At 46.0% G+C, this 14,146-nt stretch overlaps 1 protein-coding gene across 2 annotated transcripts; it reads left to right on the top strand.

The window, feature by feature from the left end:
* Positions 1–599: 599 nt before the first annotated feature.
* Positions 600–4,010, top strand: LOC128753938 (alpha-2A adrenergic receptor-like). 2 transcript variants are annotated; one of them, XM_053856176.1, is made up of 2 exons: positions 600–845; positions 1,080–4,010. In XM_053856176.1, the coding sequence occupies exon 2, from the start codon at positions 1,103–1,105 to the stop codon at positions 2,345–2,347; it is 1,245 nt and encodes a 414-aa protein (XP_053712151.1). In that variant the 5' UTR covers positions 600–845; positions 1,080–1,102; the 3' UTR covers positions 2,348–4,010. The 2 variants fall into 2 exon arrangements, with proteins under 2 accessions (XP_053712151.1, XP_053712150.1); XM_053856175.1 differs by having other exon boundaries at positions 928–4,010.
* Positions 4,011–14,146: the final 10,136 nt, after the last annotated feature.

Raw genomic sequence — 14,146 nt, 5'->3', positions numbered from 1 at the left:
TTCTCACGTCCCGATGCTTGTCTTCTGTGCTATAAGTACCTGTTTTTCAGTGTCTGTCAGTACTTCTACAGCTTCATGTACATTTGTACTTTGATTTTATACAAAAATATGTGTATAGGAAAAGTGTTAAATGGGTAGCAAAATGTTAAAGTGAAACCAGGAAATAGAAAGATCAACTTTTGGAATGGTGGATACGGACCCTTCAGTCGACACACCACCCCCAAGCTGGGACTAGAACAAGACCCAGTGGGATTTTAAAATGAAACCTCGCTATGAAACCGACACTTTTGTATCAATGTCACATGAAGGCTTGATGGATTTATGGACAAACACATCCACGGTGCTGAAAAGCAGAGCTCCTAAAAATAAACCGAAAAGATATAAATATTTACTGCGCTCATCTGTTCGGTGACTGTAAATCAGCGCCGCCGCTCATAAACACGGGCTCAGATCAATAAAGGTTTCTCCTCCACGCCTCCCTCCTGACTCTTCCCCAGACCCTCATGTCTGCCAGCGCGCGCGCGGAGCCAATCACTTTTTGCAGCGTGCGGGTTATAAAGAGAGGGAGTGGAGCGCTGTGTATCACTGAGCAGAGCGACTCACACGCCACACAGAGAGCAGCACGGCGGCCAGGATAACATGATTAGCGCTTTATTAGCCCTGATAGCGCTCACAGCTCGCAGCGGCGGCGGTGGCAGCAGCATGACCCAGCCAGGGGAGACCGCCAACTCTCACGACCAGCGCCTGGCGCCGCACCGATCCTCTGGGCTCAGTTTGGTTGCCTTCGAAGAAGTTGCTCACTGACAGTTCTGGAGGGACTCACTTGGAGACGCTGACTCCTTCAGGTAAGATCAGCCCCGGCGTGAAAGAGTGGCCTGGCCTCAACTGCTCTGTGGGTGATTTTGTTTCCTGTCGTCCTGTTTCCAGATGAACTGAGCTCTCTTAATGAATTGCTTGTACTTGTGATACACAAGGCGAACGGCCAATGTGTCCCAGAGGGGCGATTCAAGCCTCCTGCTGTCAGCTGCTCGCTCTCACCCCTTCCCATTTGATATTTGCTAACCTCCGGTGAACTCTAGGAGGACGTGGGGCACCTGCCCTGATGGGGTTTGACAACAGCAGCAACCAGACCCTCCACAGACTGGCTCCGTTCAGCATCCAGGTCTCCCTGCCGCTCACCCTGCTGGTGGGCTTCATGATCCTGCTGATCGTCTTCGGCAATGTCCTGGTGGTCATCGCCGTCTTCACCAGCCGGGCCCTCAGAGCCCCTCAGAATCTGTTCCTGGTTTCTCTGGCCTCAGCGGACATTCTGGTGGCCACCCTGGTGATGCCCTTCTCCTTGGCCAATGAGCTGATGGGATACTGGTACTTTGGGGAGGTTTGGTGCGAGATCTACCTGGCTCTCGACGTGCTCTTCTGCACCGCCTCCATCGCTCACCTCTGCGCCATCAGCCTGGACCGCTACTGGTCCATCACGCAGGCCATCGAGTACAACCTGAAAAGGACTCCTCGCCGCATCAAGAGCATCATCTTCATCGTCTGGGTCATTGCCGCCGTCATCTCCTTCCCACCGCTCATCACCTTGGAGAAGGAGAACAACGTGGAGGAGCCGGTGTGTAAGATCAACAACGACAAGTGGTACGTGGTCTCTTCCTGCATCGGCTCCTTCTTCCTCCCCTGTGTCATCATGGTGCTGGTCTACGTTCGGATCTACCAGATCGCCAAAAAGAGAACGCGGGTTCCGCCTGGTGACCGGAAGCCGCCGGTGGTCCCCAAAAGCGCTGGAGCCGCCAACCCAAAGGTGAACGGTCAAGTGGCGGTGGACGACCATATCTGCCTGGAGAAGCTGAACGGAGAGAAGGCTAATGAAATAGGGAAGGAAGAAGGGAGGGGCCACGGCGAGAAAGGTGACGTGAACGGGGTTGACATCGAAGAATCGTCCTCCTCCGACCACAAAGTCAACAACCCCTGCTCCATCAAAAGGAAATCCTCAAAGGGGAAAACTAAAGTGAGCCAGATCAAACCTGAAGATGAGGCGCCGAAACGCACGCACAGCAACAAGGGCAGCCGCTGGAAGGGCCGGCAGAACCGAGAGAAGCGCTTCACCTTCGTCCTGGCCGTGGTCATCGGCGTCTTCGTCATCTGCTGGTTCCCCTTTTTCTTCACCTACATGTTGATGACTCTGTGCGAGACCTGCTCCGTGCCCAACACCCTCTTCAAGTTCTTCTTCTGGTTCGGCTACTGCAACAGCGCCCTCAACCCCATCATCTACACCATCTTCAACAACGACTTCAGGCGCTCCTTCAAGAAGATTCTCTGCCGGAGGGACAACCGCCGATATGTATGACAAAACTCAAATCCATGTACATACGTTCCCTGGCTTTACAATATCGTCGTCTCCTTGTTGGACTCTCGGCAGCACCACACGAAGCCGGTGTGTTTACTGGGTCAGGAGTCTTGTCGGTGCAGAACACTGTTCAAACATTGTTTCCATTGTCAACATTACTTCTTGTTTTTTTATAAATGAGGCAGACATTGTGGATTTATGTCGTGTTGGATCATAATATCTTGTATAAAAGTTGCAGGTCTGAATGTTTTTTGCGACTTCAGAGAAAGTTTGAGATTCAAAGGAAGAGTACATTCTTTTTTAATACATTTCTACTCCTGTCTGTCAGAGGAGGGCTGTAAAACTGCATCTTGTTTGTCCTACATTCAGTAGCATAGAGTCCAGGAAACAGTCAGATATTAAATCAAACAAATATATGAAGACAAACATGCAGAATAAATATTGAATCTTCACGGATTAAATGCAATTTCAACAATCTTTTTGTGGTTCAAAACGACACACCAAAGATAAACAACCTGTTCTTTAGTGGCTCAGTAACACTTAGTTCTCACTCTGGTGATCACAGATCACTGCTGCTCTTCAATACCAGGAAGCTACTTTGGCACCGTCAGTCTGACTCACCTGATTACAGAGTGTTTTAAATGACTTCTGGACCGTACACACGAAATACTGCTCAAGAGCCGATTGCTACACCTTTTGTTTCCGTTTGAACTGAATTGGTGAAATGGTGAAACTAAAAATATAAATAAAAAAGTAAAAGCAGAGGGTTGTTGTCGAGACCACGCGTACAGAGGCTAAGACTTTGAGGGTTTGAGACTAAGAAGAATGAGGAGGGTGAGACCAAGACCAAAGTGAGCTGTTTGTTCCTACGAAAGCATTTAAATTCTTCATCTACTTTGAAAGAGAAATGAAACAGTTTCATCTGCAGTAAGAAATGAATGTATCTATATGATATCTATATGTATTCAGTTGGTCTCAGTCTTGGTCTTGGCCCCATCATTGGTCATCATTTTTTACCCTAGCGCTTGTTTTTTTGGCCCCAACACTCTGTTTTGCACTCGTTTTTTGGCCCCCTTTTTTCAAACCAAGTGGGCCCTGGAGCTGACTTGAAACAAAGCGGGAATATGAAGTGTGGATACATTTCCAGGATACCAAAGTACTTCATTTAAAAACAACGTTGGACAGGACAACAGGAACATTTTAGTAACGGGGACTACTCTGCTGTTTGTTTACTTTCTCTTGTACCACACGTTAGCAACCCAAATGGTCTACTGTGTCTGACAACATGAAGAATACAACTTGTACGTACAACAGTATGTTGTTATTTCTTCTTAACAAACAACAGTCGGCTAGCATCCAGGCTAACGCTAACATCCTCGTACCTCCAACAGATCTAACACCAAACCAAGTGAGATGATCAGCACCGATGCAAGAGGTTGCAAAAACATTGGAGCAGGCATTTCCAAAACGTCCCCAACACTCGATATGCAGGAAACGAAACTTAGCACGGCATCCATGTTGTCTTTATGCGTGACGTCATGAAGTGTTGTCCCAATTCTTAGGGACGTCAGTCACTTCACTTCGTCGTTGGGGGGCACTTCATAGTGGAGGGCACTCAAAACCAAGTGCTAGTGTTAGGGTGAGAAATGGGACGCAGCCTTGGTCTCTCCCACCTCATTGGTCTTGGTCTCAACTAAGTATTAGGTCCTAAGGCTCTTGGTCTTGGCCCCTTCATCGGTTTTGGTCTCAACCCAGTCTCGGTCAAAGTCTCTTTATGCTCTGGTCTTGACTCAGTGGTCTTGCTCCCCTAGTTGCTTCTTGCAGATGATGTTATGACAGCTGCTGTGTCCTCTAAAGTATCTTATGGTCTTGTTTACAAGTGAGGAAAGGATGGAGCTTGAGAGATGAGGATCTGTCATTGTTCTGTCATAGTGAGGAAAGAGCTGAGCCAAAAGGCAAGTGGTTCCTCACCTGGGTCGCTGGACTCTTCTAGCGGGACCAGGTGAGGAGCTCCATCGTTCAGGAGAGGCTCAAAGTAGAACGTCAGCGCCACAGCGTCACCAGTCGTGGTGACTCAAGCATCTTATCCGGATGCTCCCTATGTGTGTGGAACTGTGACCCAGGAAATCGCCAGTAAAATCTGATAGAGGCAGAAGAAAATGGATGGAGGCCTCCATCGCTGAGCATGGAATTGACTTCCCTTATTAATGAACGTGGTGGGCCATGTGAAATGACTTCAGTTAGGGGCCGTCACTGTCTCTTCTCCCTCCTCAGGCCCCGGCAGGATGATTAAAACCGACCTCCCTGTCCTCCCTCCTGTATCAGCCCCTCGTTCTGTCCAGGACCAGACTGAACTTCAAGCCTTCCGCTCTTTCCCCTCTGTCAGCTCCTGAAGCCGCTTAATACAAATGTGATGTGAAGGGAAGAGCGGAGAAATTTAATGGCTCACTTGCTATTCTGTGCCAGAGTCTACGCGTCATTAAGCAAAGATGTGGCACCTGTCAAACCAGTATCAGCTGCACGCTTCCCTCCTCCTGAGAGCGGAATAATAGGCGAATGAAGCGGGGCAGCCGGACCAATAACAAGAGTCCAGCGTTTCCCCGCCAGAGACTGTCTATCCACGCCAATTCCCCGGGGGCAGCCATCTTTACAGGAGCTTCTACAGGAAGCCTGGTAGATCTAGAAGGAGTCTCCCACCCCCCGCCGTTATGCCCCCGCTGGCCGGAGCCTGTGGTGCGCTGGTGTTTCCACTGCTGCGTCTCCCTGCACGTTTACAAATAGTGCAAGTCTGTGAGAAAGAGCAAGGGTGTGTGAGAATGTGCGCCCGCTGTCGGGGTGAGCTCCCACTGGACACGCGCTTGCACTGGTCCTGCGGTTCCTGGAAGATGAAGGACGTTGCATATTCACACTCTGAATTACAGAGGAAATCACCATGGTGTCTACACTGACCATTAAAAAAGGATTTCATTTTCATTATAAGCTCAAGAAACAATTCCAAAAACATCACCGCTGTTCCTTGAAATCTTCCCCAGTTGCAAGCATTCTTTAATGTATAATGTATAATGCCATCAATGAACTCTAGAGGGGAAACTGTAAAAAGTGGATATGAATTAATTCCAGCTATTTGATAAATGGATATATATATATATATGATTTTCATAAAATGAAATAGCAACACTTATGCAAATAATAAATAACTGGTTAAATAAAAACGGTTTGCACTAACATCATAAAATCTATAGCTCTATCAACCACTAAAAGTTTTGTTCGCCGTATTTAGTGCAGATTTAGTGCAGTCTGTGGCACCGTATTTTTCACCAGGTTGCATACGATACCTCAGTCATCTCCTGATGATTTCTTCTGTTTGCGTCAGCGCCAGTCATGTCTGAGTTGGCTCCTGCAGAGGCAGATTTTTGTCATTATTTCTCACAAAACAGCAGCAATACACAGGAATGGAGAGCTTGTGGTGCCCCGTTGTGACTGTATTACTCAACATCGGACTTGTATTCAGAGCACAGGTTTGTTTTTCAGCCAGCCGACTTTGAAAACAAACACATTAACCACAGAAACACTCTCAGTCGTTCCCCATCTACTTCTGTTCCAGGCTCGCAGCCTTGTCAGGAAGCCGACCCTTGACATGAGCTGATATTTCCACCTTAGAATCACGCAGTGCACATCGAAACAACACATACAGGGACAGTCATTTTCGCTTCTCTTCTCAGAATTATGTAGATGTGAGTGGATGATTCATTCAGGACTTCTTCCTGGAATGATCCATAATGCTGCCTTTGGTTGCTGGAGATTCAATCTATGGAGTAGTTTTATCAAACAAGATAAGCCGGCGGAACAGAAACGTTTGTTCAGCTTCAGTTTGTGATTTCCCGGAGAAGGTCTTGGGTTTGGATCCAGCATGAAGCCTGTCTGGGTTCAAAGTGACCAAAATAGTGATCCAAATGGCGACACTGGCTTTGAAAAGCGCCAGCACCTGCGAGAGGAATGAATAAACTTTCCAGTTTTATATTTAGGGGAAATGATGCTGAGGCATATAAATGTCTCAGTGGCTTGTTCCAATAACGTGTGATACATGACCCCTAAGTTCTGCTCACGAATCCCATCATTCTGAGGCGGAAGTTCATGTGTTCGCTGAACCTCGTGTTCCAGCAGAATCACCGGCAGCACAACGCTCCCATCCCAGATGATCTGCTTGTGTTTTTGTACAAATTCAAACTTGGGAAAAAAATAAAAGTTTGTGTTTCATGAGCGATCGACTGTCCTGCCTGTCTCTCCACACTGATACGATCAGGCGGACGTGTTGGCTGACAGTGTATTGCAGGAAGCCAGCTGCTGAGGTCAGAAGGCCCAACACACACACACACATAAACAAATACACACATGAATTTGTGCCTCTGGGAACAGGGGCAGGGACCATGAGGTTAAAGCGCACATCCGTCCCCAGAACAGCAACATTCAGACAAGGACACAGGACTCAGTATGGATTTGTTTTTTTCTTTTGCAGATGATTCAGGTGTAAAAGCTGCGTTTGACTCCGAGTCGCATGAGTCAAATCCGTGATGAGGAGGCTCTTTTGTAATGGAGGGTGTGGGAGTGTTGTAGGTGTCCAGGTGAAAATGTCGCGATGACGATGACTGTTAATATCAGGAGGCACATTTCAGAAGGAACATCTGGTTTCCAGCGTGACCCCCCTCCTGTGCAGGGTCACCGTGACGTGGCGCTGCTGCTGCTGCTGAGTCACTGCTGCTCCACTGGCTTCATTCATCCCAGAATCACCAACCACAGCCTGGGAGTCCACACCTCCAAACGGAGGGTCCGGTGTCTGCAGACCGGCCGCGGTGCCTGTGGGTTTGATCAAAGACTCCAAAGAAAAAGCAGGAAATCCAATACTTCCCCGGAAAATGGTTTGTCTAGACAAATCTATTTTCCTGGAGCTCATTATGACTCCGTCGCCTCCCAATATGCCACGTGGTTTTTAGACCCAGGAGTGATGGACGTCGCTGGGGTTTGGAGCTGTTGCCTCTTGTTCAGAAAAAAATACAAATGAATAAAATAAAATACAACAAAGCTTTGCAGTTTGACCAGTGGGGAATGGGTCCACACACACACACACACACACACACACACATTTGCATCTCTGTCTCTGTGGGGACCTCTCATTCCCCAGCCTCTCACCCTTAACCTAACCATCCAAACACACATGGCTGACTTTAACCAGGACTCTGAACCAAACTGAAACCCAATTGTAAGGAACCTGTTTTTTTGAAATCTTCATCCTTGAACTGAGGCTTAACCTCATGGAGTCCAGCCAAATGTCCATACAATGCCATACGTTAGTGTTTTGTCAAACACACACACACACACACATGCGTTTGTCTTCCTATCTTAGGGAGGACTGTCATTGACACACATCTAAACGTAAGCATCTAAAACAAATGGCTAAACTTAACCAGGACTCTGAGCCAAACTAAAACCCAATTACTGACTTTGACTGTCCTCACTTTGCAAGAATGTCCTCACTCTGCTGATCGAAAGCGCATAATGGTTCTCACAAAGATAGAAGTACAAGAACATACACACACTTTGTTTCTCTGTCCCTGTGGGGGCATTGCCGTAATGCTTTCCCCAGCCTCTCCCCCTAAACCTAACCATCTAAAACAAATGGCTGACCTTAACCAGGACCAATGACCCAGTTATTTTGAAGTCTTCATCCTCAAATTGAGACTTAACCTTGTGGAGTCCAGCCAAATGTCCCCACAATGTCATACAGTCCTCACCGGAATCGTGTTTTGTCAAACACCCACAAACATACAGTGACATACACACAGTAGAAAAGTCCATCCCCTGCAGCTGCTGCGTGTTTTCTTCTTGTTTTAGGAAGGACAGTAAAGCAGTGTCTTGTTCGACGGTGTATTAAAATATCGCCGCACCAAGTAGCTACACCAAATTTTAGAGAGATAAGACACATGTCAAAGGAGTTAATGGCTCCACTGGTGAGAGACAGGTTAAAAACACTTCCATGTGACTCCTCCACCATGAACGCTGGACAACTGTGGAGAGAGAAACTGAATGTTAACCTGAGGCAGAAGCCTTGTGAGAACCAGACTTGTCGGAGATGGAGACACCCTGCGAGACACAAGAGGAGAAAACGGCATTACGTACGTCAGAAACTGCTGGACAATTGGCTCAAAGGCACAAAGGTAGGTGGCTGTGTGGCCGTTTTGACACAGGTGCAGTGGAGTTTGGTGGCGAGCGGCGGTGGTTCTGCATGTTACATGGCATAGAGCTCATGTGTGAGCCCTGGTGGTGTCTTCATAGTGACCAGTAACATCATGACAGAACAACACAAACTTGTCCACGCAATGATTCCTGAAGTCGACATAGACACCACAGGGTTTAAATCAATAATCCCCTGTGCTTAAGGGTGGTGATCCTACGTGGGTCAGAGGTCGCCGCGGTGTCACTGGACAGTGTTGAATATTCAGAGGTTGATGACACTGTGAGTGTGTGGAGGGGGGTGAAGTGGGCCGCTCCTCTGTGTGAAAATGCTGCTCCGACTGCACCAGCGGTCACAGCTGTGGGCGTTTGAAGGAGGTGGCACCTGAGCGCTCGGCGCTCCACATCGGCGAGTAACTGCCAGTTAGTCAGTCACGTCCAAATCTGCATCAGCTCGTCTCTATTTACCAAACACAGACTCCAGCAGCGACGTGTCGTCCTCGCACGAGTGAGAGCTGCTTGTGAACGTCCCTAAATGTTTGTTTACTGACGTCTGCGTCTCGGCGAGCAAGAGCGCGACTCGCTAATGTGATTATTTAGACTGCAGAGAGAACTAAGCATGTCGAAGAAACAGCTGAGCCGGATGTCGCCGGCGTTTACAGCAGCGCTGACTTGTTTGTGCAAAGACTTTCTGACGACTGGAGAAATATGTGCCGGAGATGAGAAACTGGGAGACAGGTTTATGCGCAGACATCACAAATGGGATGCTAAATATGCAAAAATGGTCCAGTCTCAGACGGGGAATTCAATTCCCAGAGGCTTCTTCAGTGTCGACACTCACCAGGCAGAGCTCCAGTGTTTGCAACGTCTCAGATCCAATTCTTTTGTCACCAACGTTTGGATCTGATAATAACATTCACCGATTTCTCTCTGTTTGGTGCGGCAGTGTAATTTGAGCTTATCTGAACAGCTTGTCATCACATTTCCTCCTCTCACTTTGGAGCTGTTCTTCTACAACTGATGGGGATTTGGACCCACCATCACTCCTAAATGACAACCCTTAGCAAAAAGAGGTTTTCAAGTGTTCTGTGGTTATACTTATTTGATACTGAAACTGAGGAAGTATATTTGACATATTACATTTGAAATACTTAAAAGTAGCGCACTGAAGTATACTATACTTATACCCAAGTATACTTCATAAAGTTAAAGTTGAGTATAGTACTTTTTTTAAGTATACTGTGCAAAGGATCAAGGGAGAGGATGGCGGTGTGTGATGTGTTATTGGATGTTATTGTGTGATGTGCATGTGTTATTGCACGATACTTCTGCTCTGTTATTATTTTGTTCTCATTTGACAGTTGTTTTCATTGAATGTATTGTAGTCTTTAGTCATTAGTTGTTGGTGTACCAGGGCGAAATACACATTGCCATCTGTACACAGCTGGCAGGCAAATATGTTCACCTTGGGATGGTGTACATGATTTACAGAAATTTTGACTAGATTTAGAGTGATCTTAAAATATACATCCATTATTTGAAATGTGGATCAGAAGTATATGCTTAGTACACTAGTAGTATACTTCTTGAACACTTGAAAGTACACTTTAGTAAACTGAAATTGTTCCATTGTAGTCAGAATAAGTATAAGACTGGTATACTTTCTAGTAAACTACTGCTATATGGTTTGGAGTATACTTGAAAGTGTACTTTCGTAAACTTAAAAGGTTCCAATTTAGTACTAACAAGCATTAAATTACTATACTTTTAGTAAACTAGGTTGGTAGTACACTTGCTGTATTTATACTCAAGTATACTTCATAAAGTGAACTTCAAGTGTACTACTTTTTGTTAAGAGAAGCCAAGACCCCAATTGAGAAAATTCTAAACATGTATTAGAAAACACATAGAAATATAATGCATGCAGTATTTAGCAGTATTTAGTCAGACTGTTTATTAGATACAGACAGATTATTTTTTGCTCTGGATCCACTGTAAGCAGCTTCACAACCACTTTTGGGTTCTGGCCCACCTGTGGCGTTCCAAGTTAAACAGAACCCAAGTGGGTGTAGTTTGCTGCAGGACTCTCATAAGAAGTCAAACTAGTGCAGAAACACGTGAGGTGTCAAGAGTAGGGACGTAAAACACACTTGTACAGTACAAAATCTAAGCACTCATGGTGATCTAACTCACACACGGCTGAAGAGAGGACGGAAACAGAGAGCATGTGGTGGTCAGAGCTCACTCAGGGATGGCTGCTAGAAAGGAGCACTGCCCACTGAACTCAGCTGTGACATCATCCCCAGCTCTGACTTGGAACACAGCAAAAGATGACAGAATGCAGAAAAAACTACAGCAGCAAAGTTGGTGTGGCACAAGAGTAGATCTTTTATATACACACTGTACTGCTCACCTGTCTGTCACAGGCCACACATTGGGAATAAAGGTTGTGAAAAAGTTTAAGGGGTTTATGTCTGATGTTGAGCATGATCATATTTCATGAGTCACTCAGCACAAAGGAGGTCATTCCTACATGTCCACCGTGACTCACCAAGCCTGAGTGGAAGTGTCAGTAATTTTCTGCTCAAGGAAGAACGGCCGGTGACGGAGGATTTAGTGAAGGATGTTGGGAGTATAAGTCGAGGCTGATGGTGGAAATCTCAGGGTCGCTGTGTGTCTCTTCTGTTCGGCGGATTGAATCCTGGTTAGCCATTTATAAAACGCTCCAGGATTCAAATAGAAAGACACCAATATAAACTTTCAACCTGCTGCTTAAACATTTTAAAATGACTGATTTAAACACGTTTACTTATTCCTATCATGAATGCATACGTTTGATGAGGGCAATAACAGTGAATATTCATGCTAAATGTAGAGCAACATGCCCAGTTTTGGGAGGTGGAGTGTGTAGAGATATAGCTGTTTGAGGAAAGATCTAAGCTTGCTTGTATGTTCAGATATAAGGAGCGGATTTCTTTTCCCCCTGTGGATCTTTTCAGTCAGCACAATAGCTAACAACACATGAGATGTAAGGAAGCTCAACCGGCTGCTCATGGATGCTGACAGTCTTCTTTACATCTACATCTATATGAGCTGTCAAGGAGATCAAGAAGGCCACTTCAGTTCCTCCTGTTGTCTCAGCGATTCACTCCTGGTCGCCGATCCAAGCCATTGTCGAACACCGGAGTTTAATTTCAGCTCGCTCATGACGGAATCATAATAGAGGCGGCGCTCTGTAAACATGAATAATTCAGTTGAGAGACGGGAGTCATGAACGTTTGGGAATAAAATGATGGCAAATTGGATTCTCTAGTGTTGTCATGGAGAAGCAAATACATGTTGAATTTGATCTCCGATGCACGTCCTGGCTCGTGCCGAGGTTTATCTCTCAGAAAAACCTGCCCTGGCTCGGCTGTTTTCGGTGCCTATCAGGACTTTGTTTGAGAAAAATAAAAAAATCCCATTCATATTTCAGGAGCTTGTACTTTTTAAAGTCATTTAAAAAAGTTATGGCAGATTCATGACTGAATTATTTTTTAAATAACTGCCCTCATTTTGCTCAAAATGCTCCACTGAGTCTGTGTTGATTTTTACTGTCACTGGTTTTTACTGGTGCTTAAGTCTTCTCTCTCCTCTTCTCTCAGGAACATCTGAACCTAAAGTGACAAGTTAAAGGACAATTTGCTTAGTCACATGCAGCAGCCCGTCATAGACATCCATTTCACCAGTGTCCTTCTCCTCTCTAGAGATGGGGGGTCTCTCGCTCTTTTCAGCACTGACCAACAGGTCATGAGTGTTTCCCCCAAGCTCTGAGGTAGAGCTACTTTAAGTACTTCATGTGGGGCGGGTGGAATATATGTTGTCTCTTACACTTTTCAATCCTTCCCTGGACCAAGTTATGACAAGAGGAGTGGATGCGATGCCTTATTTGGTCAGGTTATCATCAGTGGCTGGCCATCCGAACAGAGACTCTGGGTATCTTGACAGACGTTGAGGAGTCAACCTGACGGATCCAGACAAAGAGCGACCCACTGGGGGAGTACAAATAGCGGAAGATACCATACCTGGACAGAGTGATTCACTGTTTACTGTTTTCCACTGCCTACTACTCAACGTTGAGGCCTCCTCTTTGAAACATCCTTATCTTACGGAGAGGACGGCACATTCCGGAGCAGGACAAACATACCGGGGCTTATCTGGGAGGTGCAGCTGCAGATAAATCTTCTCTGCTTAAAGCCCAATGGGGTGAAATATTTTGGGGTGATGTTGATGTGAAGAGGGTTTCATGAGGAGAAACAAGTCTGTACTGTCTTTTTCTCCACTTTACCTTGGTGAATAATAGCCAAGGGGGAGGGGGTCAGGTAAACAAAAAAGATGTTCAATATTTATGACCAAAAATTGTGATGTGTCTACTTGAACAGTGATGGGGAACGGAATGTTGCCAATCAAGAAGCGAGCCAGCAAAGACACAGGGAGGCAAAGGGGCAAGTTTTGACATTAAGTGACTCTCAGTCCAATTGGCAGCTGTTCTCACCCGGTCCCTTCCTTCGGCTTCACCATCATTGGTCAGGCAGAATCCGTAGAGCTGATTCACTTGAGTGTTGAGATTATCGGGGTGCACCACAGAATAACCAACGTCGGATTTTTGTGTGTGGCCATCTTTAAGCTGTATCCTGAGGTGGTGTTGTGGAAGTTCTCAGCCTCCGTTTGCAGAAGTGCTGTCCGAGGTCCTAAATGATGTGCCGATTTAATACTGGGATGGGCATCTGTTTCCACTTGCTCATGCAGACACTCATGGTTATGCTACAGTTCAGACACTGATTTAGAATCTGAGACACCTTATCTGAGTTATCTATCCTCTCCATTTGTCCCTGGGTCAAAACTTCTAAACCAGCATCAGCCAAGTATTTACTCTCACACGCTGGAGGCTGTGTCGCAAATGGTCCTCTCCAGCTGTCGGTGAAGCCCTTTAAGTTTTGATGAGAATGAGGATGGCAAAAAACATTTGGAATCGAAGACGCTGTCGTCTTTTACCCATGTGATGTCTTGCCTTGTGTGAGCAATAACAACTACACACCCATACATTCAAATGACTAAATAGAGAAATAGAATTGTCGTCGGAGAAGATTAGCTCTATAGGAGCCCTAGCGCACATTTTTCTTCAGTATTCAAATATCACATACTAATGTAGTAGTTTGATATCAAAACACAAAGTTATATCTACCGTGAATTCCAGACTACAGAGCGTGTAGTATTAGCCACACCCACTAAATTTATACATTCAAAGTTCATACGAGCCGCGCCGGTCTATAAGCTACGGGTGCAGTGGCGCAGTCTGCACCATAGAAAGGTCAGTCAACTTGAAGGTAAGTAAAACGCCTGTGATTTCAACGTTGGAGCACGATGTGTCGACGCTCAATATTCTGGTAGCTTGACAATCTTCAGCCTGTAAAAATCCATATATTAGGTGTGTTTTGAAAACAATAGTCACAAACAAAACTAGACGCTGCTGTTTATCAATAAACAGCTTGTGAATGCACAGTGCGCGGCCTCAGCTCTGAACATGACAGA

The sequence above is a fragment of the Synchiropus splendidus genome, chromosome 2 (assembly GCF_027744825.2).
Source record: "Synchiropus splendidus isolate RoL2022-P1 chromosome 2, RoL_Sspl_1.0, whole genome shotgun sequence".
Lineage (NCBI taxonomy): Eukaryota > Metazoa > Chordata > Actinopteri > Syngnathiformes > Callionymidae > Synchiropus > Synchiropus splendidus.
This window is presented reverse-complemented; position numbering and strand designations above follow the sequence as displayed.

Coding starts and splice junctions, on each gene's coding strand:
- LOC128753938 (XM_053856176.1), top strand. CDS start 1,103: ATGGGGTTTGACAACAGCAGCAACCAGACCCTCCACAGACTGGCTCCG.